The 23,697-nt window shown below is 36.8% G+C and overlaps 1 protein-coding gene across 1 annotated transcript in view; it reads left to right on the forward strand.

The window, feature by feature from the left end:
- The first annotated feature begins 954 nt into the window (after positions 1 to 954).
- Positions 955 to 23,697, forward strand: part of LOC145680514 (uncharacterized) — a 144,924-nt gene continuing 122,181 nt past the window's right edge. The window contains exon 1 of the mRNA XM_081751116.1: positions 955 to 1,112. Coding sequence (XP_081607242.1) covers positions 1,049 to 1,112 — 64 coding nt within the window. The 5' untranslated portion in view covers positions 955 to 1,048. The remainder of the gene's footprint in view (positions 1,113 to 23,697) is intronic.

A 23,697-nucleotide genomic window follows, 5' to 3' on the forward strand; every position in this document is an offset into this window, starting at 1 on the left:
CCCACACAAACAGAAGCATGTGTGTGCTTGCATATCTCTTCACTCCTTTCATTTTCATACTTTCATTCTCATCGTCGTGATTAATCCGATTGGGTAAAAAAAAAAAAAAAAAGTATGATTAACTAAACAAACTCATCACTATCAAAACGCCGAACATGTATTCCAGACTGACCGTTTCTGATTTTTAAAACACTGGTGCGTATACTATAGGTGATTATAGTGTAATCACCTTATGTATCATATCGTTATTAACAAACCATAGCTATATAATAACTTTCTTTAAGAGCTCCTTCGTGGCAAGCGGTAAGCATACGCGCCTTTGGCGTGGGAGACCTGGAGTTCTGTTCCTGGCAGGAGCTCATGTGGTTCGGATTCCACGTTAATCAGTATGTCCCGTTTCATATAGCCTCGCTGCTGAAAGGGACGTTAAAGTCCAAATCAACAACAATATCTTCCTTTAAGTAATAAGTAAAAATTTATTGTGACTCTTATTGAAACGTTTACGTTGCGAGCGAAACGAGCAAGACTTTTTTTTTTTTTTTTTTTTTATAACGAATCTATTTCTTTGCAAACCAATAACAATATTGATTTAATAGGGCACCAATAAATATCGTTACTAATTTCCAACACTTTGTTTTTCTTTTCTTCTTGCTTGTTCGGTGCCCTGTTGCTATCAGCGCCCGGGCAACCGCCCCTCTCGCCCTCCCCTAGCTACGGCTCTGAGTATGAATGAAAAATAGTATCTCTGATATAGATATGTAAAGATGTAAATGAATATGGAAGTTACTATACAAAAAAGTGAATTATCATATCTTTTAACTTTTAATAGGAGACGGAAGAACCTGCCAATGAATGGAAAAGGGAAAGGGGAGAAAGAAAAAGAAAAGAAAGAAAACACGCTTAGATGCGCCGCGGCAATGCCTCCCTCTCGCGCAAGCTCTTTGAGCTTCCTTCTCATCAGGTAGCGCGAAAGCGGACATGCAACGCTGTTTATTAGAGGTGGTCTGTTGCACGAAGTCAGTTTGGTTTGGTTCGTTGCACAGTGAGGATGGCTAGGTTGAAAGTGCGCTTGTGGTACTTACTCACGTGGCTCTTACTTGCGGGACCACCATGTAAGTGCAATGCTTTTTTTATTTATGATTTCAGTTATTTTGTTGAAATTCATTGCCATTTATATTGACGAATGATTTCGGTCATGTGTTGTGTTGGCTACGGAAATTCGAATATTTCTTTTCTGAGAACTTTTAATATTACTGTTTCCACATACAATATATCTAACATTAATGTAATATGAAATTAAAATGCGACCTAATTAAAATTCTAAAACTATTAGTGCCTATAGGTGTACATGTTCAGTGTTTTGAGATCTGCAAGGGGCGTTCTTCTGTTTGGTCAAATAGGCCAGAAATTGCAAAGAGTGTAACCTAGATATTAATCACGCAGTCTCCTATCCATTTTCTCTCTTTTTTTTTCTTTCTTCAAAATTTTGCAGTTTACAGAGTAACTTATAACTAACTTTCTAATTCTTATATTGTGGTGTAAAGCCAGTTCTAAAATATTCTAATTTCTTAAGTTGAATAAGAGAATAGTGGATGTATGTTATATCATTGTAATCTGTTTTGATAGTACCTGCCAGTTAAACTGGGAGTTTATAAGAAGATAGAGTAATTTAGATATTACTGGAATGGTTAATTTCTTGAGCAGTTCGTAAATGCGTATGTCTATAATTCATTCAAAGTTTTTTTTTTTTTCTCAATGGGGGGAAAAAATCTTGACAAGTAGATCTAACGTATATTTATTCGGTAATAGTATACATGAGAACCCCCTGATCTGCGTTTCTTCTGTTCTATTACCACTTCTACATGAAATACCATCAATTTTCTACGTAGTGCAATAGTAAGAAGTATCCATGTGCACAAGAAATGCGATATGCGTTAAATCCCCCCCTCCTCCACACACATACCATAGATAAAGTACAAGGGAACTACACATGCAAATATAAAGTTCTTTTATTTTCGTATGAGTCGATAAGTAAATAAAAGTCGCTTTGTTACCCCCTTTGTATGTTCGTACATACTCAATGAGTAATCCCTAAAAGTATGAGCGTCCTGCTCCTCGGGGAACTGATGCAGCTTCATGTATACTATATCTATTTTTCTTTAGTATTTCCAGGGGCCGCTGGTTAAGATACCAGCTCGCGCCAAGTGAATGAACTTTGTGGTGGACAAGCACCGTGTGCGTGATTTTCCTGAGTTCTCCCGTTTCCTCCCACTTTCTTCATTCTATTTCAAATTTCATTCATTTCTCATTTGTCTCCTTTAGCCTAGCCGGCATAACCGTGGGGGGGGGGGGGAACTCAATTTCATTTTTCTTTGGTATTTCCAAAATTACACTGTAGGCTATAATTAAGATGCCGAACATTCGATGATGTTTTACTAAAGACCTGTCTTTTTATAAGTCTACATAGTTACACGGCTTCCAAATTACAATATATATATATATATATATATATATATATATATATATATATATATATATATATATATATATATATATATATATATATATATATACAGTAGCGTAGCCAGGATGTGTGTTTGGGGGGGGGCCAATGCTGTTATAGGTACATATAGAAAAATTACAAACAAAAAAATATATAAACATAAAAATATATAAAAAATTACAAACATCAAAGTACCAAAATACATTGTCGGACCTCTTTGGGGGGGGCCGGCCCCTTCGGGCCCCCCCCTTCCCTACGCCACTGTATATATATATATATATATATATATATATATATATATATATATTAACCTTCTTTCGGGTGTCAAAAGCATGCATAAGCGTGATTTATTTATTATGTAAGCTGTATTCCTCCAAAATACAGAAAGAAATGTTTACAATATCCAGAAAGGGTAGCTTGAGGTTAAAATTTGGAATCTTAACTGTAGCCATTGAAATTGCTGTTCTAGTATAAATGACTCTCTCCCGAATTTTCATTCTCTGTATGGTGGCATAGCGCACCTCTGGGTCCTTGATTCGATTCCAGGCCAATGGTGGTTTTCTGTTGGACATCAATTTGCCTGTTCTCTTCCATATAGTTATTCCACCAATTCTTTCATAATAATTTCCATTAATCATACGAGATTGGTTCGATTCTGGTGGGATTTCATGTGGTCCAGATCCCATGTTAAGCCGTAGAGCCAGGTCTGATAACCTTAGTGCTGAATGGGTCGCTAAACTCAGTTAATCACTTAAATTATTGATCATATATCTCCTATGCGATCCCCCTTGCGGAAAGTTTTCCCAAGCAGGGGCATCGTTTACGGGGGCAAGTGGCCTACTGAGTTTTGATATAACTTGAAGCTTTGTCCATAGGGATTCTTGCTCCCCGTTCCCCGAGCGAAACTTGAAGTGACTCCTGTAACGCGAAAGTGTATTAATATTTATAAAGCGTGCTCCGCGTGTCTCATACAATAAGATAGCCTATTTAGGCTCGCAGCATCCCCTGCAATCGAATTAGAAATTTGCCATTCCAGTTTAAAGTTACTGAGCTTTGCTTGGAATACTATAACTATCCTAGATCAATGTATAGTTGGTTCATTCGATTGCAATTTTGCACTATTTATAAGCAAACTTTAATACATTCAACGATCTTATTGCATCTGTATGTCGCAGTGCATGCTTGCAGTAAGTTATTGATTACATTGCTAATTTCTTTATACTGACTTTTGATATTACAACGAATCGCTGACAAATATAGTTGTTACCAGTGACTATGCAGACTTTCTTAGGACCTGGGAAAAGGAAAGTGAAGGGGCACACATTTTGATGTGGCAGTTTTTATTTTATTTTGTTTTACTTCAAAAATACATTTCATCTATTTACCTATACCTACAGAATGTCTGAGGAAGCATTCTTAGCTACCAGTGTGGTACACCCCCATACCCCTTTGGCGTCCTCATATTTTCATTAAACTGCATCCTAATATGGACGTCGCGGGCACGAGGATGTTCGTAACAATTAGTCCTAACCATTCACTAATTGCTTAACATTAAGATAAATCTAAAATAGCTAGCTGAATGTAAATGTGTGGCCAAAAACTAATGCCATAAGACAAAACTAGATATAAAGTGGATCCTTATGTTAATTACGAACAGAGAAAACCGAATTTATACTATGGAAGAAAGCTTTGAATTTACAAAATAGTTCACTGGAGAAAATTTCAAGGTTCACAGTACGTTATATAGGTCAACAGCCAGAGGCGGGTCTTGAAGGAGGTCACACTGGTAAATTAGTCAAAACTAAGGGAATAAAGTTAATCTAAATTGTTGTGTAGAATAATCTTTCCTTTTAATTTCATAAGAGTTTAATTTTCACATATGTGACTTTCCTCAGGAGCCGCCACTCAACGCTAGTAAGAGCAAGCTCTTTACGACAGAGAAATGGTCATAGTACCAAACACAACTACTCAGCCCATTTGACTCCTAAAAGCTCTGAATACGCTGAATTCATCTGTGAATTTTACTGGGCGCAGCCATATTGGTTACAGTTGCTAGGATGGTTGCTAGACCTGCACGCGCCCAATTTTTCAGCCCGAATGTACCTAGGCCCGGGCCGGCCCGGCTCAACCTGGGCCCGAAAATTTTTTTGGAGATTTTCGACCCAACCCGATAAGATTTTTAAAATTCTTGGCTCAAGCCCGGCCCGGGCCCAATAAATTTTTAAATTTACCTCGAGCCCCAATCTTTCTCAAAATTTAGTACTAAATTTGACCTAACCCTAAAATATTTTCTAAACTGTTTCACAACCTGACGCTTGCCTCCCGAATGGTGCCATTGCCTCCTACAACTTTGCTGTCATCGAGAAAACAAAAACTCTATTTCCTGTAACAAAAATCTAAATTGATTTTTAGCATAAAGTGAAGATGGCATTATTGTTTAGCGACAGGCAAAAATTTCTCACCCCTTGTCATATTGTGGGTTCAGTGAAGGTCAGTCAGAGCTCAATTTACCGCGCAATGCCTGCAATCCTCTATAGTGAAAGTGGGGCCGCAACGCAACACACACTGTAAATAGCTATTTCATTTTTTGTAACATTTTTCATGGATACACTTCTTCAACGTTTGGCATTATCGTTTAACGAAAGTCAATAATTATTGAAGAATTGCAATTAATCGGCCCCGGCCCGGCCTGAAGAGGATTGTGTCGGCCCGCCCAAGCCCGGCCCGTGTAGGTCTCTAGTGGTTGCTAAGGTACTTTCAACGGCGTTGTATTCTAAATTTTATTTGCTGCAATCGCCGATAACTTGCTAGACAACAAGCGAGTGACAATTAAGCATGTATATGAGCGTCCCTTAATAATTTTAAATTTAATTAAAATTACTGAGAATTATGCTATATACTTTAGTAATATTGTTTGTTTAGTTTCAGTGAAAGTATTTAATATGGAAAAGGTTAATTTTCTTTTTAAGTTAGGGGTCAGATATTCGGAGCGAAAGAGTTTAGCGCTAGAATAACCAATGTATTCTATAACACACAATTACGAATACTTGATTTCGGAAACCATCTCTCCGTGGAAATAGTTTCCTAATTTAATCTCCATTCTTTTGTTATCATACTCATTTCCTGCTTGACTCTGGTAAAGTTGAAATGCGTCACCAGAAATAGTTATTATAAAGGTATAATTGTCTAACTATCGTATCTAATGTTCTACTCTTATCTGAATTTTCTTTGCGTCTGCCACGAACGGCGTCCAGATTTGTAATGTGCCAACATACACATATATTAAAACCATAAGAAAAACACGTACAAACTTACGCTGAGTGGTCACTTCACGTAACACAACATTTATTAGGATTCAGGGCATCTTGAAGCTCGAGCCCCGTCTCCTGCGTGACCGGCATAACCTTGGGACGTAAGCTCGAGCGCACGTAAGCATGCATCTGTAGGGATCAGGAGGATCAGTGAAGTTGGGGATGCGTGGAAAGACAGGTACGAAAAGCATACATCAACCTGGGCTAGTATTCACTAAAAATGGATTTGCATTTGAATTTCTTAATAACCATGACACTTTTCTAACGCTGTTTTTGTTCTTCTACATAATTTTCTTGCGCAGAACTGTTTTCAAAGATTAGCAAATGTTAGACTTAAATTTTCAAAAAAAAAAAAAAAAAAAAGTTTCATGTGAATTTCATGTAGATCGATAGGATGAAATAATTATAGTTTGTTAAACAAAATGAGACAAAGTAACAAGTCCGGTTTAATCTTGAGTATATTGCCTGTCCTAGTATACTCTTACCAACAACCACATGCGGTACGGTTAGGTTAGCTTGTGCTTAGTTAAATGCGGTTTTCTCACATATGTGTAACGCCGATGTACCAATTTTAAAATCCTCCATTGCCTATAAATGACAATTGTATCAAGAGTTTCAAATTTTTAGACATATGTTACCACAAGGGTAAAATTGTCATCGAACTTGCGCTGGTGAGGTTCGGAAAGAGCGGAGGCAGGCAAGTATTACACTCCATGCTGGGACAAACACTGTTCGAATATTATTCTGTCTTTAAACGTGTGATTATCAGTGTACATATATATATGTCTATATATAGACAGTTTACGAAATTAGGCCTAAAAATATCAGAGAGCAAGGGAGATTTCGGTAAAAATGAATATTTTGTCAGAATGTAAAAGGAAAGTGTCCTTAAAAAGATAGATATGTTTGCCCAATAAATCATTATATCGCTTGTGGTACAGCGTGGCTTTCTCTTTAATATATTATATAGTTAAATATTTCTAATTTAATTTGATTTGTTAATAATTCTATAGTCAATACTGTATATTATCTTATGGTTACATCCGAAAGCGAAAAACATAATTTTCAGAGGCGAGTACCATGTAAACTTCTTTATATAATACGCTCAAAGCTGGTTTGTTTGTAACCAGCTAGCTAAACAGGAAGCGGAAGTGACGTTTTCTGCACCAGCGTATATTCAAAACATTCCACAAGAATGTGTTGAATTTGGAGGTACAATGTTCTTAATAGGGGTGGCCTATCTTCAGGGTGCGAATTACCGGGAGATGTGGGTGATTTTCCACCTTAAAGAATTCAATTGCAGCACCCTTGCTGGGATCGAATTGCTTCAAATGAAGTTTAGTGAAAGCTTGAGTTTCTGACTAATTTCGCTACCTTTGTAAATTGTAATCTGCTAGCTGTATTTCGAAATGAGAGATGTAAAACTTCCGGTGTCTTCTAATTCTGTACTCACAGCTATCACAAATATATATACATTGCATATTACAAAAGCTTTAATTTTCAAACTCTGCTTAAATAGCTCATCCAATCAAACTATTTCCAGTAGATGTGAAGATTATAATGCCAATTGCAGGAATTTCATATCACAGATAGTTTTGGAGATATGGCAAACAGTGGTAAATTTTGACACTGCTCAAAATTTATTCCGATTGGATTAGATTTATTTAGCGTCCCGTTTAGCAGCCAGGCTATACAAGACTTGGACTTAGATTAATTTAAGATTTAAGCTACACGAGTTCCCGCTGTGAATTGAACTTTAGGCCTCTTTCACATTATCCGGCGATTTTCCAGATCCAGTTCCGGCCGTTTGCCGGATCCGGTTTCGGCCCCTTTCATATTATCCGGCGTTTTGCCGTGGATGAAACATGCGAGCAGGGTTGCTGTGCAACTGAAGAAACAAAACTCGGTGACTCTTGTCGTGTTGTGGTGGTTGTAATGGACAGACGCAAAATGTTTTCTACTCGCCTTGTTAAGACACAGGCAGAAAAAAAGTCAGACAAGGGCCTGTTTGTTACCGAATGAGAGAACATGCCACATACAGAAAAGATGTGCATTTTTTATTAGAGAAGCGGTATTTTGGAAGACATTTTTCTATACTGTTTCCACAGTTGATAAACTTGGGCAAAATAACGGCCCGGTTCTGGATATTTAAAATACCGTTCCGGTATTCAACTGTTGTGACTGAGAAAATCAGGCTAAAGTCCTCTCGGGATAGTCAACCGTTGAGGTCTATCCGAGAATCTCAAGCCAACATTCAGCCACTGACCCGAAGACTGGTCTGTAGGCATTATTATTGTTATTACTAGCTGTTATGCCCGTTCTTCGCACGGGTCAGATAAAATATCAATGTAAACAATCTGAACAATGAGAGAAGAATTAAGATAAATTTCTAAAATTAGATACATTTTATGTGAATATATATCCAACAACGTACGTGTTTTCATTGGGAAGACCGATGGGGGCTAAATTTGAACGTAAACACTATCGGGAGTATCAATATACATCTGAGCGACCTCGATAAATATGAATTCGACACAAATATTGGTCATTTTCTACTACTTTTACATGTCCCGGTAAACGCCCCCTGAGACCCCTCCCTGGTTCGAATTGTGAAAAAATCGCCTCTGGTCTTCAGCCAATACCGCAAAAACTATGGATGTGACACTAACATCTGTCATTTTCTACTACTTTTACATAGAAAGTAAACGCCTGTGATCCTCTGGTTCCAATTTTGAAAAAACGGCTCTGGCTCCCAGTCGACGGGGGCTGTATTTGGAAGTCAACGCCTTGGGAGAATCACCATTCATCTCAGCGACAGCGAAAACTATTGATTTGACACTAATATTGGTCATTTTCGATTATTTTTACATGTCTCGCAATTCTCAGCCCGATGCCTCCGGCCCGCATACAATGGTGGCTGAATTTGAAAATCATCGCTAATGAAAGTATCACCATTTATCTCAGACCGCGAAAACTGAATTTCACACTAATATCGGTCATTGTGGATTATTTTTTTTTTACATGTCTCGGTGATCTCCTTGCCCAAGTTCCTTAGCTGTTGGGGACTAAATGTGAAAGTAAATGCTATCTTGTTTCACCATTGAGCTCAGTGACCCCGAAAGCTATGGATTTGACATTAATATCGGTCATTTTCGGTTATTTTTACATGTCTCGAAATTCCCCCCCCCCCTCCGCTCTGGTGATCCCCGGCCCGCATGCAAATGGTGGCTGAAGTCATCGCTAATGGTAGTGTTACCATTGATCTCAGCGACCGCGAAAACTATGTATTTGACATTAATATCGGTCATTTTCTACTACTTTTACATGTCCTGGTAAACGCCCCCCTGAGACCTCCTGGTTTGAATTTTGAAAAATCTCATCGGTTTGATCTGGAGCCTGGACCAAGGTACCCGTGACCAAATTTTGGTAACTTTCGGTCCACTCGTATGGTCCCTAGGCCGTACAAAGACACACACAAACTCTTTATTTTATTTATATTTGATTTATTATTATTATTATTATTATTATTATTATTATTATTATTCTATTTCGGGTTTATTCTTTTGTTTTAAGCGTTCCGACTATTGACTCAAGTCTCTTTAAAGCACTGCTCTAGTCTCTGAATTCAGAGGACTATTCAAGAAATTACAGCCAGATAATTATAAAATATATAAAGTACGGTATATTTATCAAATATCACATCATGAATTCTCTTGCTTTGCGTAGCAAAATAGTACATAAATATATAGCAAAAGACTGTATTGCTGAAATATTTGATAGTGTATATTTCAATTTTGGGTCACCACAAATTTATAGGTCATTTGTCCAGTGCTACACGGACATCTCCCAATCTTCTATTACATAGAAAAATAATTTATATTGATTTCGACACTTGGGTAGTATTGGTAGTTTTCAATTAATTTTACATGTCATCTTTCCCCATATGTTGTATATACAGGTTTGGTTAATTACTCCAGATGTACTGGGCTAGAACATAACCACATACACAAATACACTCCACATAACACACAAAACCACACGCTCCCATATTATAGCAGCCACTTTCTGCTCTTTCCTGGCAACACTTGCTCCCTCCCCAACACCCATCCGGTAGTTTGCCGCGTATATGTGAAGAGCATCATTGCTTGTAATATCCCGCTTGGCTATTCACGGCGATTTGCCGCGCCGGATTCTAGAGGGAGATGCGGCTGTTTTTGCTCGCCGGATGAATGTCCGGCGACCGCCGCACATATGTGAAGAGCTTCATTGCTTGCAATGTCTTTCTACCTCGTCCGGCAATTCGCCGGATAATGTGAAAGGGACATTAATCTCCTACGCCACGAGCGGCTGTTATTACGCTCTTCACATAGCCACGAGCGGCTGTTATTACGCTCTTCACATAGCCACGAGCGGCTGTTATTACGCTCTTCACATAGCCACGAGCGGCTGTTATTACGCTCTTCACATAGCCACGAGCGGCTGTTATTACGCTCTTCACATAGCCACGAGCGGCTGTTATTACGCTCTTCACATAGCCACGAGCGGCTGTTATTACGCTCTTCACATAGCCACGAGCGGCTGTTATTACGCTCTTCACATAGCCACGAGCGGCTGTTATTACGCTCTTCACATAGCCACGAGCGGCTGTTATTACGCTCTTCACATAGCCACGAGCGGCTGCTATTACGCTCTTCACATAGCCACGAGCGGCTGCTATTACGCTCTTCACATAGCCACGAGCGGCTGCTATTACGCTCTTCACATAGCCACGAGCGGCTCTTGTATAATTCCAAGAACTTCTAATTACCTGCTAGAAACTATTGTTGGGATCGTAGCAAAGGAAAGCAATACTGGTTTTAAAGTCCTACAAATACACCAATTAAGCAATATGGTAATTTTTAACTTTTTCATATCCGGAACTGTTTGAGATAGTTTTGTCAAGTGGCAAAACCTGACAGAACTCTGAAATTGAATGTGAGTGACACTTACCTAAGCATTTTATCGAAATAATTTGGAGAGTCACAATTTCAATTGTAACAGTTTCTGCTTATTCAAAATGCGTCATATGATCATAGGATTCAACACTAAGGTAAATATTGCCCCATCAGTCTTACTCGCGTTATTACTGTTGTAGAAATTGAATCGCAAGATGAGGGGCGGGAGATAGAGGTTAATAATTAAATCTCGTTGCAAGTGAGCAAAGAGGGTTTGCGTGTTTCGCAAATGTAATAATTTTAGGAGAAATGTGTATTTAGCTGTTAAAATAAGAAATTGCAGGTTTTGCGTGTTCAGCTCTTATCGGATAAAAATTTGAACATTCAATGAAAAACCGCTGGTTTTCGTTCTACTGAAAATGGTAAACTATTCTCTTAGTATAATATTAAGGCTATATACTTGTCTACTATATGTGGTTATTATGTACATAGATGACCTAAATTAAGTGGTATAACTAGTGGAATTAATTTAAAAAGTTCCTTTATATTTGTGTTAACTAGAACTGCTAGAATGCAATACCAGAAATTGGCCCATTGAGGAAACCCTTTTTTTTTTTTTTTTTTTTTTTTTTTTTTTTTTTTATGGTGAAAGTTAGCCAAATCGATACTAATGTCCAGTCCTGCTGAGAATGAGTTTTCTTCACGAAATGTACTACCTGCAATATTGATCTCCAAATGTGGGACATTTTCGTATTTGATAGCATAGATCTAGAACGCAGGATATGACCTTGCATAGATTTCGTTGTCCTCATTGTGGCAATTGATTTAAGTTTGTTAGCTATATACGATGGAGAAGTGAAGTTTTGCTGGAATTGAATTAGGCTATAGGAATTTTGGCTAGTTCAATGTACCGTATCTAGATTGTTTAATTTCGCTAATTTCGCTTACTAGCATCGAACCTAAGTTCCATCATGGAATTGAACTTTAATCCCATCAGATGAATACTTGGATACCTCAAGCCGCTTTACCTAGATTGTGATGCTAAACGATTACGGTATGAAGAAATGAATCTCCTTAAAATATGTAACTAAAGAATTCTAGTGGATTTGCTTGTCGCATTGAAATCACAAGAAAAAAATCTGGTACGACTACAGGTCAAGTAGCTCTCAGCCATAATCACAAACGCACTGGAAACTGGAGGAAGGAAGGGGGATATAAATTACTGTAAAACTATTGTATCATAGTTCCGCTAATTTGTTGAAATGAAATATTCCCAATATCCTGTGGATAGGTCTTGAAAACAAAATTCTTTGTAGAAGTAAAAACACGAAAACTACTGAAATATATCGTATTGGGATCAACGCTCTCAATATTTGAGGTTGTGTCTGAGCCCCTAGGTTTCGGTGACTGTTTCAGCTAGGTGCATTGTTTCTTGGATAAATGGCGATGCTGTTCACACTAGAATCAGATAATAGTATTGATGAAATTGTTGCGCCAGAATACACATTCCAAAAGTCTCAATCTAGATTCAAGAAAAGTCACTAGACTGTAGACTTGACTGATTATAATCGATAGTTGCTATTGCGTAAATGCATCGTCCGGATCCTGATCTTTATTAAAGATTATTTTCATGGTGTCTAATACTTCCTAACATGGATTATCTACTCCGCATTCATGAAAGCGCTCCATTTCTGTCCTTAGCAAACTGGATCCAGTTTCTACTCTGTATTCCTACTTCTGCAAGATTCATTTTAGTATTCTTAGAGTATTTGTATCTAGATCTTCCGAAGTCTTTTTCCGATTGTTTCCAGTTGCAAGTTTCAGAGCGTTCCTACTTCAGTACTGCCTACACGAACTGTCACCTGAGCCTCCTGGTCCTAACAATGTTGAAGCAAACCATATAAATTACGCAGTTTCTCGTATGAAGTTTCCGTCGTCACCCCGTTGCAGTCTCTTGTACGCCTAATATCCGACAAAGGATTTTACAATGAATTTTCAAACATTTTGTCTGCGTTCTTCTTTAAAAGTAAGCAACCGTGGTTGTAAACATGCAGTAAAACTTGCATTGGGTCTAGTTGAGATTTTGTTTTTTAAGTTTCAAATTCAACAGAATTAACGAAGAAAAGTTTTAGAATGATTAACTCTCATTCCCTGCTTTCAATTGACTTTTTCTTCGTGGATAATATGGATTAAAGGCAAATAAAATTCATGGTGGAATTTTCCCCGTTAATCCTTTAAGGATAGTCAACAATGTATTTTCCCATCCTGCTAAGTGAAACTAAGGACCTTGTATTTAGAAATTTACCAGTCTCTTTTTGAATGTTGCGGACACGGTGACTCAATGGAGCGCATTTGATGCGTGGGGTCCCTGGTTCGATCCACGACAGTTATTTTGGTCACAATTTTGTCCGTGTTTTGTTAAGGTACTCCAGTTTCCTCCTACATTCTCATTCCACCAATATTATTCCGCCATTCGCTTAACTTCATAGTCTCTTAGCCTAAAGGACGTAATCGTGACAAGTTAAACAGATTTCATTTCTTAGATGCTTTGGCGTAGACAAGTTTTTCACAGCTAGGTGGAATCAAGTTTCTACCCTGTACTTCTGAAAGTTTGTAGAAATCTAGTAATTATAGATCAGGTGTGAAAAGCTTAGCTTAAATTAGGAATACACTTGAACTGAGTGATAGACTTGGCGCGCATCAGTGGTTCTGCGGAAATATTTTAATTCTTGTAATGTCAAAAAGCCAGTCCTTCCACACCCTAACTTCTTTATTTCTACGTAATTCTATTGTTTTATTCAAATAATTTATGATTAATACTTGGACGGCATGGTAGTTAACCTGTCATTCCAGTAATGTAGAAGTTAGACGGATGAGGAGGGTTGTCTTCAATTATTCGAACAGTTCCCTATGTTAGTAAATTGCTTCGTTATATGAACAATGCTTGAAACTGATATATTTAAATTGTAACAGCAGTACTTCAGTTCCAAGAGATCGTAATTCAGTAAGGAAGTTAGCGGGGTAGTTCTGTACTTCTGTTCATTGGAGAGAATAGGCTCGCAGTTGTGTTGCCTGTCCGAGTTTCGATTAATGAAGGTTCCGTTTTGTCCGAGCTTAACTTAAAAAAAAGTGTCTGGTTACAATGATAAGCAGTCTGTAGGTTCTTGTTGGATCAACGAAGCAAAAATGAAACTGGCGTAAAGGTAATTACCCCATCCCCTAAGTTTCCACATTTAAGCGAGCGAGCTTTGTCACATGTCTTGATAGTTTTCGCGACGAAGTCACAAGAGGCATTTTGTCTAACAGCAATGTGAGCGGCGGTGTTGTATTAGTTTTCGTGACACTAGCAAAGGCTCGGATCAAAAAGTTCGAATGACGAAAATAACGATGAAATGGAAATCTGGAAAGAAGCAGTCGCATGCTTGATTTAAGCGCGACCGAGAAGGCACTACTCTACGTCGAACAGGAAGAAGACATTGCACAGATGTCGCGACATATCAGTTGGTGCCAGTTTTTTGAAAAATGATACATGTAGGCCCTATAGTAAATGCTCGTACCTTGTGCTCGTATCAATATCGAACCTTCCTTTTGTTGACTGTTATGGCTAATTCCTGATCTGTACTGTACTGTGTCCAATAAAAACAACAAATACAGTAAAAAATAATCTAATAAAGAGAAATAATCAATAAACAATAATAAATATTGTACAAATTTTCTATGTATCCATCCGTGTTGAGTTTTTTCTTATCAGTTAGATCCGGTCCATATTAGCTCGGTTAATCGTGACTCTACTGTACGTTAATCCAATTGTGACGATAGAATCTTCACGGGTCACAAGCCGGTAGCCAGCCCAAAAATGTAGGGGGGCCCGGCTGAAGTTAGGGGGGGGGCGATCCAACCATACTATAGTTTATCATCGTATTATAGTTCATTTGCAAGCCTACCGTTTAAATTTTAGGGGGGCGGCCCCCTAGACTCCCCTGGATACGGGCCTGATTGGTCATATTAAAGTTGTAATTTATTCTGTTTATTTCCTTATACTTTTCGATTATCATTATATATTAAATTAAAACTTGTCCATGAAGCTTCCACCAGTTCAGCTGTATTATCTGAAGTCTACATTAATCTATTATACCATCCCTCTCCTTCTAGCCCCTTAAAAAGAAAAAAAAGTCAGTGCGTATCTAATGGAGTGTTTATGGACCTTGTTAAAATCGAAACTGGCAATCCAAACTAGCTCTCTAGGTAAAAGCCTGAAATGAATAATCTGAAAGAATCGATGAAAAAAGTTTGGGAGTCATTACGTCGTATTGACAATATTAAAGTATTTTGGAAATCCAGAGGAATTAAATTTCTAGTGGTGGTAATTACATACTATTTGGATAGGAAACTACCATGAAGTTTCTAGAAAATATTTTCCGCCTAGCGATAGCTGTTCTACAAAACAGACTTCAACTATCCAAGTAATGGTTTGTTTTGTTTGCGGGCAAGAAATAATCTTGGTTTGAATGCTGAGTAATAAATAGTATTTGTACTGATAAATTTCTTCCCTATATTATGTAATAAATACATACGTACTGCATATACATAAAAAGAAAAGAATGAAGATAGAAAGTGACCGGAGAAATGTGCACTGGGATATCACCTCTTTCACTCTTTGAGCGTCTTGACTTTATGGCTCTTGGCTACAATTTCCATTCATAACAAAAAATCAAACAACTGTGGAATTCAAGGCAGAGGTAACTCGATCCTGTTAATTGTCACACTGGCTGTTATGAAATGCGATGTTATATGAATGACGAGATGCTTGTGGCAGAGATCATGGCCATTCCGTGTCCTTGTTTTTAGTAGCGTCGAAGTATTTTTAACAAGATAGTGCAGAACAGTCAGCATAGCTTGAGACTTGTCTGAGTACAGGGCAGAGGACATGACAATTATTATAAGCTGGATAATTTTCGAGCTCCTGCGAAGTTGTCTCCCATCGCCATTGCCTATAACTTTCTGAAGCAGGAAGTTATGGAATACTTTATCAATAACTACTAATTTCTCTTGATCTCGCAATTGAATTTGGGTGTCTTTTCATAACTGATTTGTCATAGACCTCTGTTAGGATAGCTCGAAAGAGGAAGATTTTTAATAAGTATGTTTATACCATTGTATTATTCGAGCTGGACCTCCAGGTTGCACCTCAACAGCTATTTGCGGAAGTTGGGCTATAAAATATCTGCTTTTGTATAAGCATTATATAATAATTGATAAATTGGACTTGTCTTACTTTCTCGTATTTACGTTAGTAGGCTATTAGTGTATTCCAGACAGTAGCGCAGGAATGGGAATACTAGAGTACGATGGACTCGTGTCCAAAATTGTCGCATGTCGATAAATGTTCTAGGAATATAATTTGATAACGAATTCGCCCGGTATTTCTTATAATGTTAGTATGTGTATAATCAGTAAAGACATGAATGTGGCAAATTTCATGTCAGAAGTAAATAAGAGCAATAAAACTAAAATAAAATTTTCTTTTCCATTTGTCAACATTTTATTTTATTCATTATAATTTTCGTATTTATAATTCTTTTCCTACGAAATTTACCACAAATATAAATTTCCCGATTCTACACATAGTATCAGTATTAAAAGTACCCTGCAAAATCATTATCAAATGATATCTATAACTGTCTTCTTGTAAGAATATGCGACAATTTTGGACATAAGTGTACCTTAATTTCTCATGAATTGGTAGTGAGTGCACATTGAATTTCTTGTTGCAGTTCCCCAATTAACAGCGTTCCTAAGCCTACTCCGAAGGGATTTTTTTCCCCTTACAAGCTTAAGATAATCCATAAAGAAGTTTACTGTACAAAAATGTTTAACGCCCTAAAATTATGCGTTAGACGAAGGGAGACTGATGATAAAGGCAAATGATTGATGGAATGAGAATGTGGAAGGAAACAAGAGTACCCGAGAGCTTACGGACATATTGTCCACCAGTTACTTGACCTCGGATCGAACCAGGGACACAAAGCACCAGAGGTAAGCAGTTTCCCGTACATAACTGTTCCATTTAATTGATATTTCCGAAGTTTAGGGTGTTAGATATTAATTTCTCCCTCTTCCTTTCACTGTATATTTAGGCAGTATCTTTTGTGAAAATTTCTCTTCGGAAAGATGCATAAATCAGCGTTTGAAGTAGTTTTTTTTGCAACTTCTAAATAAACCAGCTGATTCTTCCCTGCATTTGTTTGCAACTGCTCTTCTCTCGTTTCCCCTTTATCGTGCAGGTTATCTTACAAACCAGTTCCGATGTAATTGTCCATTTAGTCAGTGGCCTGAAGAGAAATATTTCTACGTAGTTTCGAATAATTTTCTCCACATGATTGAGAACTGCCAATTATCCTACCACTCTTGGTCGTAGCTCTTCCTATGCAACTTTGATAGACAAGCAGAGTAGGTCTACTGAGTGTCTCAGGGTTTTCAAAGCTTGATTGAATACCACTTTTATATGTAATAGATTAAATTTTTTTTTTCAATGAATTCGGGGACGCGATAGGAAGTTTATTTTTCGGAGATATAAAACCATCTGTAATTCCGGGAACAGTCTCCAGGAAACAGAAGTCGATTAAGTAATAAGTTCAACTTATTACTTCCCACTGGACATATAATTCTGTTATGATAATTGTTTAAATCACTTGTCGCTATAAATTTGTTGTCTCACGATTTCACCCTCCCCGTCAGTAGTCAGTGCAGCTTTTCTGACACTAGCCTACAGACACAAGGATCTTATAGATTGAACATTAGTCCCAAAAAGGACAGAAAAAATACAATACAATTGAAGTGAATTGCTTATTACACATTATAAATTCAAATTATATAAATTCTGAAAGCTTATACAAATGTATAAAATATTCTTGATACCTTCGGTTATTAGAAAAAATACGCATTTTTATACTATCAATTTAAAATTAAGTTAATTTTAATACTGATATAATGGTATACGAGGAGCAGTCAGAAAGATTCCAGAATTTTGTTGTATCTCTTTATTACCTAAATATAAGTATACTCATGTCCAACATTATTGTTGCATGTCTATAAATATGTTGTGGGAATATAATTTGATAACTAATTCGCCCGGTATTTCTTACAATGTGTGTAATCGGCAGACACATGTATGTGGAAAATTTCATGTCAAATGAGCGGTAAATAAGAATAATAAAACGAAAAAAGCTTTTCTGTCCATGTAGCAACATTTTGTTTTACTCATTCTAATTTTCGTATTTATAATTATTTTCCTATGAAATTTACCACATACATTTCCCGATTATACACACAGTATCCGTATTAAAATTACCCTGCAAAATCATTATCCAATTACTCTTACAAGAAGACAGTTATAGATATGCGACAATCATTTTGGACATGAGTGTACATATTTTCTTAATCGCCTTCAAAGTGGTACCTTTTGAGGCTCATATTTAATTTTGGAAAGAGCCAAAAATCCGATGCTGCTAAAACTGTTAAGGCTATCAATCTCTGAAGCAATTTCCCTAATTTGTACATGAGCGTGGTGTTTTCTCGAACTATAACATTGCGTTAATTTCTCTCCTCCGTTCAGACATACTACTCGTACACTGCTTGTTATGACCTGTTCACTTAAATTCATAATTAGGCAACCCAAGGACTTGTACTGTAAAAGATTCATTGATTGCATCACAAATGCCAACACATCATTCCTGGAGCTTTTGACTGCTCCTCCTATATTGACCGCATTAGTGTTTCGAAGGGTACATGAGTGGGGTGGTCCATAGGACATTTTAATAGTCTCTCACTTGGGAAAATAGTGGAGCTATTAGGCAGACTAAAATTTACGCACGTAGTACTTGGACAAGTTTCCACGCTATTTTTCACTCCATTCTGATTTGTTGCAACTACATCAGATATTTAAATTTATTCACTTAAGTTACATCCTTGTTTAAATTTTCATCAGTTCCAGTAGTATAGTTTCAGGACACCCTTTACACGTTGAGAAGATACAGTATTTGGAGTTACTTGTACGGAGTTTGTTTCAACTATAATTAAATTGACATTCCTTGGATCATCGTAAGTTTTGTGGTGCATTCTTTAGGTGCAAGGATATGTATTTTTAAAATTTAAGTATCTAGCATTTTTTGGTTTAAGTATAAAAAATAATCTTTAATTAGATCCTATACTGGCAAAAAGTGCAAAATTATTCTATAGCAATCTTAACCTACTTTCTGCCGCATGATCATAAAATAGCCTCTTAAGTAGCAAAAGAAAAAATTCCAATTGGTGCATTGTAATGCCAGAGCTAATATACTTTACAATGCATTATCCTTTTCGCTACTCTTTCTGTATTAGTGTAAAAACACATGCAAAAAAAAAAAAAAAAAAAAAAATTGTCTACCTATTGCTAAGTTAGAAATCGCATTTTCACAGCACATGTCATAACGTGATATCAGATCAGGTGATGAGGTAGGTAGGTTTCAGTGCCACTGACCGACTGGCGCTGTTTTGTTCCGCTGCTGCTTCCAGTTTGCTGTTCCAAACACAAATCCTAATGTTTAAGACTGCAAATGCTTGCTTGCTTTTGTAGTAAGAGGTTTACTTTTCTTGAATTAGTTTAGAATACTGTAAGTGTTAGGAAAGTTGATTACGGGTGGTGTTTAAACACAATATTGGACATTTTTAAAAAAATTGGTGATTATTTCAAGGATACCTACAAAATTCTTCGTATCCGGCATATTTTCGATCGTGCTAAACAAAGATTTTCATACTACTTCACTGCCATATTTTGAAAGTCTCCACGAAAGAAACTGAAGATCAGGACTCGGATAGAGCAGGCATGAAGTTAGTGTTTACGGGGCTTAATTTCCGAACTCCTGCAAATTATCGGTTAGAAAGGATCTGAAATTCATTTACTCTTAATTTATAGCCAAATAGTTTGCCTTTGGAACTTCATAACATAATATACAGGGCCGTTCCGTGAGTGATGCATTGCCCAATTTCTCGCACTACAGGGGAAAACAGGTGGGAATTCTAATGCTTAGCTACTATTTATCAATAAAGATTACAATCTATATATATAAAAGAGAACGTACAAATTCCTTTGTCCGCTCATCACGCTAATACGGCTGAACCAATTTCTTTTATTTTTGGGGGGTTATTAGGATTTGGACCCTAGATGGTTTTTATCATATCACTTTAATTTTCAATTACCAGTGTCTTGAGATAATTGACCATTCAGGTGTCCATACGTACAAATCCTTTGTTATTAGTTCATCATAGGTAAAAATAAACGTATTTATATGCAACCCGCATGACCGTGTGACTCGGCGGGTTAACATAAATGACAGGCGTTATAATGGTTTTTATCATATCACTGGAAAGCGAAAAAGTAAAAATTATCTAAGTAACAGTTTATTGCGTTCGGGGGTGACCGCAGCGAAGCGGGGCGGGTTAACATAAATGACAGGCGATATAATGTTAACATTTACTGCAATCTTCTATGGTTTTTATCATATCACTTGAAAGCGAAAAAGTAAAAATTATCTAAGTAACAAAGTTTATTGCGTTCCGGGGTGACCGCAGCGAAGCGGGGTGAACGCTGCTAGTATTTGCTAAAAGAAAACTTTCACGAGTGATTTTAATATGAAATAAGCTTTTAATAAGTTTTACATTAGAACATTAGGAGACGAAAATAAGCTTACTCAGTTTTAACTACTTTTACATAAAAAAAAGATGGCTTACATGAACATAAGACTTGACTCTCTCAACCCAAATATTAAGACTTATTTCTTACACATGACTCGGCTAGTGTTTTCGCTATTTCGGCTATTTCCTCCGTTCGTGCCAAGACCGAAAATCTCCCCTCCAGACTCCAGGTTCCTCCTTTTTTTTTTTTTCATTAATTTTTAATCAGAGATCTAAGTTATCCCAAGAATTCAATTATCCATTCCATTATTACAAATCTTTCTTTCATAAAGTCATTTAATTTCCATTTTGATTTATCAGCTTCCACATGACCATCATCCTTCAAGACAGCTCATTTTTTGTCAATTTAGATTATATTATCAAGGTTCTTTTAGTTTATTTAAACTTGATCACATAAAAAAAGTGATCATTTCTTTTTTCCATCAAGCTTTCATTACATTAGAGAGAAACCATTTTATAAAAGCACTTTAAGAACGTAATACTTGAACCTTCACTGTCTGTATACACAGACTCATTCTGATATGAACATTAATCTTTTCAATTCCTCTTAAATCCAAGTACACCTCGTTATAGTGTGTTGTTTAATATAAATTTGATAATTATATTTGAGCATAATTAAAACTTTTTTAAAACTCATTTAAACATAAAAGCAATAGCAACACTCTTTGAAAACCAGATATTTCATCAGAAGTATAAATCTTTGTAAACAACTTGGTGAAAGAGAAAGTGTCTTGCCACAATCATATAAAAGGACTCACTTTTAACAACAAGTGATGATTTGAAGATTCGACTACCAAGGTTCTTCAAGGTTTCTTTCAAGAATGGCAGCACACTCTCCTGGTCAGTAAGTTGTCCTTATTTTCCTAACTGTTCATTTATGATATTTGCTATGCCAGATTGTTGGTAGGTCTTCCAACAACAGGTTTCACTTATACTACTGAGATTTATAATTTGTGTGATTAAATAGTACATTTGTTTTGAGAATGCAAATCTCAAGTTGGCTCCCATTTGTTAATGTATTTGTTTGTAAGATATCTGCTAACGCTAATAGCACATATATATAAATAATTAAGTAGTCTCTATAACTGTGCCTATAATAATAGCCAAAGGCAGAATGTGACAATGTATTTTATCTGTTTATTATCAATATAATAAATCTGTTAAGATCCATTCCTTTTCATTTCACAATTAATATATTTTTTAAGAGACAAATCATGGCTCCCCGGCGGGGAATCGAACCCCGGTCTCCCGCGTGACAGGCGGGGATGTGGTCAGCTGGATTGGGCTGCATGGAAGAAATCTTCTTTACTGGAACGCCTGGAATGGCTGGCTGGAACCAGGTGTCTGTTCTGGAAACGAACAGATCCGGTGGAAAACACCTGCTTCATGACAGCAAAGTCAATGAAGTTGCCAGCGTGCTATAAGTTGTACGTACAATTTCAGATTAGAGCCTGCAATGTCCGTCAACCCGCTATACGGAGCTCGTCTACTGGTTGCCTCACACAAGGATATCAACGTTAGCAACGCCTAGCAACGACGTTAATCTTACAGGTTCAAAACTACCCCTAAAACGCTGAACAGGAAAACAGCACTTTAAAAAAAAAAAAAAACTATGAAAATGGCAAACCTACAGTTTGAAATAGAGCAGCGAAAAGCTTTGATATCTGAGAAACTGGCCACATATAAAAATTTTAATATAGGCATCCACTCAATAATCTATAATGGGATGTTATTGTATTAAAAAGTCAGTTGGCACAAAAGTAATTTATTCATGCTGACCTCTAGAATTCTCAATCGTTGAACCCGCAAATAGACTGACAGTTCTGGTAATATGGGACACTGTTCTTACAAACATTAGATTGACGCATGATTCTTTCCCATTTCAATTTTGAATAATTTTAGGTGTTTCGTGAATAGCAAGCTATTATTAACACATAAAAGAAAGAAGAAAAAGAGGAATCGTTGACAATTTGAAATGTTAGATGTGTGTATGGAATGTTTGTCCGTTCGCTTTTCTGCTGGTTACGGACGTAGTATGGCTATTAGCTGGCGGTGTAACTAAATTAAATTGAATTTTCCTGTCAATTTTGTGGAATGAATGGGCTCATTTTAGTATAGTTCTTTCATTTACAGGCTTTTAATAGAACTGCACTAAATATTGGCCTATTAATCCAAGTCCGGAAGTTGACATAAGAGCGTGTATATGTAGGAGGCATAGTTCATGACGTGAAAAACTTAGCTTCCGGTTTGGGGAACAGCTATCTAATCGAACTGACAAGCAAAACTACAAAAACTTTAAAGTTGAATCTAAACACAGTCCAGTGGTTTCCCACGTGGAGCCTATTTGTCAAAGTTACTAGTCTTGTAATGTTTTAGGTCATAAAATGTTACGAAGCATATAATCTAGAATAATGGTTGTCATTTCTACATACCAATGCTGATACCTTTAATTTGTCATGATTTTGACATAAACATTGTAAAAGGTTTGATTTTGGGAAGTTGCACACAAGTATTACAAGAGTAGTACTTTTGATAAATAGGCCCCAGAAGTGGAAGGCGGGACCCCAAAGGCGTGCGCAATAGCCAGCTAAACCAGCGGATAGGGCTACTTAAGTTTAGTGTATGTAATATCTCGAGTTGAATTTCAGGACAGGTTGATATACCTTGATAGGTGAAAAGGGAAACACCTGTCAATTGAAGATTGAACAGTTCTTATCTCCCTTAATGATATAAACAAATCTTACAGATGTCACTTCTTCCTTTAGGCTTTCGTGGAATCGCTTTTCAACTGCCCGTGCCTAGTCAAGGCCGGATTTGAGATGGAGAAATACTGCTCCCCTTCCAAGACTGTTATCATTTTTCTTGGAAGATCAAATTCAATTTTAATTTTACTTTCATATTTATAAAAACTTTCTCAGAAGTAAATTTAGTTCATTCTGGTATTAATGAATTAATCTGTCCTGTAAGCTGGTTTCTTTCTAGATTATTAGAAATGAACATCAATATTGCTACCTTAAGAGCTCAGCTTTTTTTTTTTTTTTTTTTTCATGGGTTAGTGTGTCAATTGAATTTCGCTATCAAATCCGAGAAACGGAAACTTCATTAAGCCAATATTGAATTAAAACAGCTGATTCATGTTTGTAGTTGTACTTTGTCAGTATTTGCTGTATATTACTTTCTGATAAGTATTATATACGGTACTTCTATAGCCTATTGA

This window comes from Thermobia domestica, chromosome 3 (genome assembly GCF_964235325.1).
Source record: "Thermobia domestica chromosome 3, izTheDome1.hap1.1, whole genome shotgun sequence".
Classification (NCBI taxonomy): Eukaryota; Metazoa; Arthropoda; class Insecta; order Zygentoma; family Lepismatidae; genus Thermobia; species Thermobia domestica.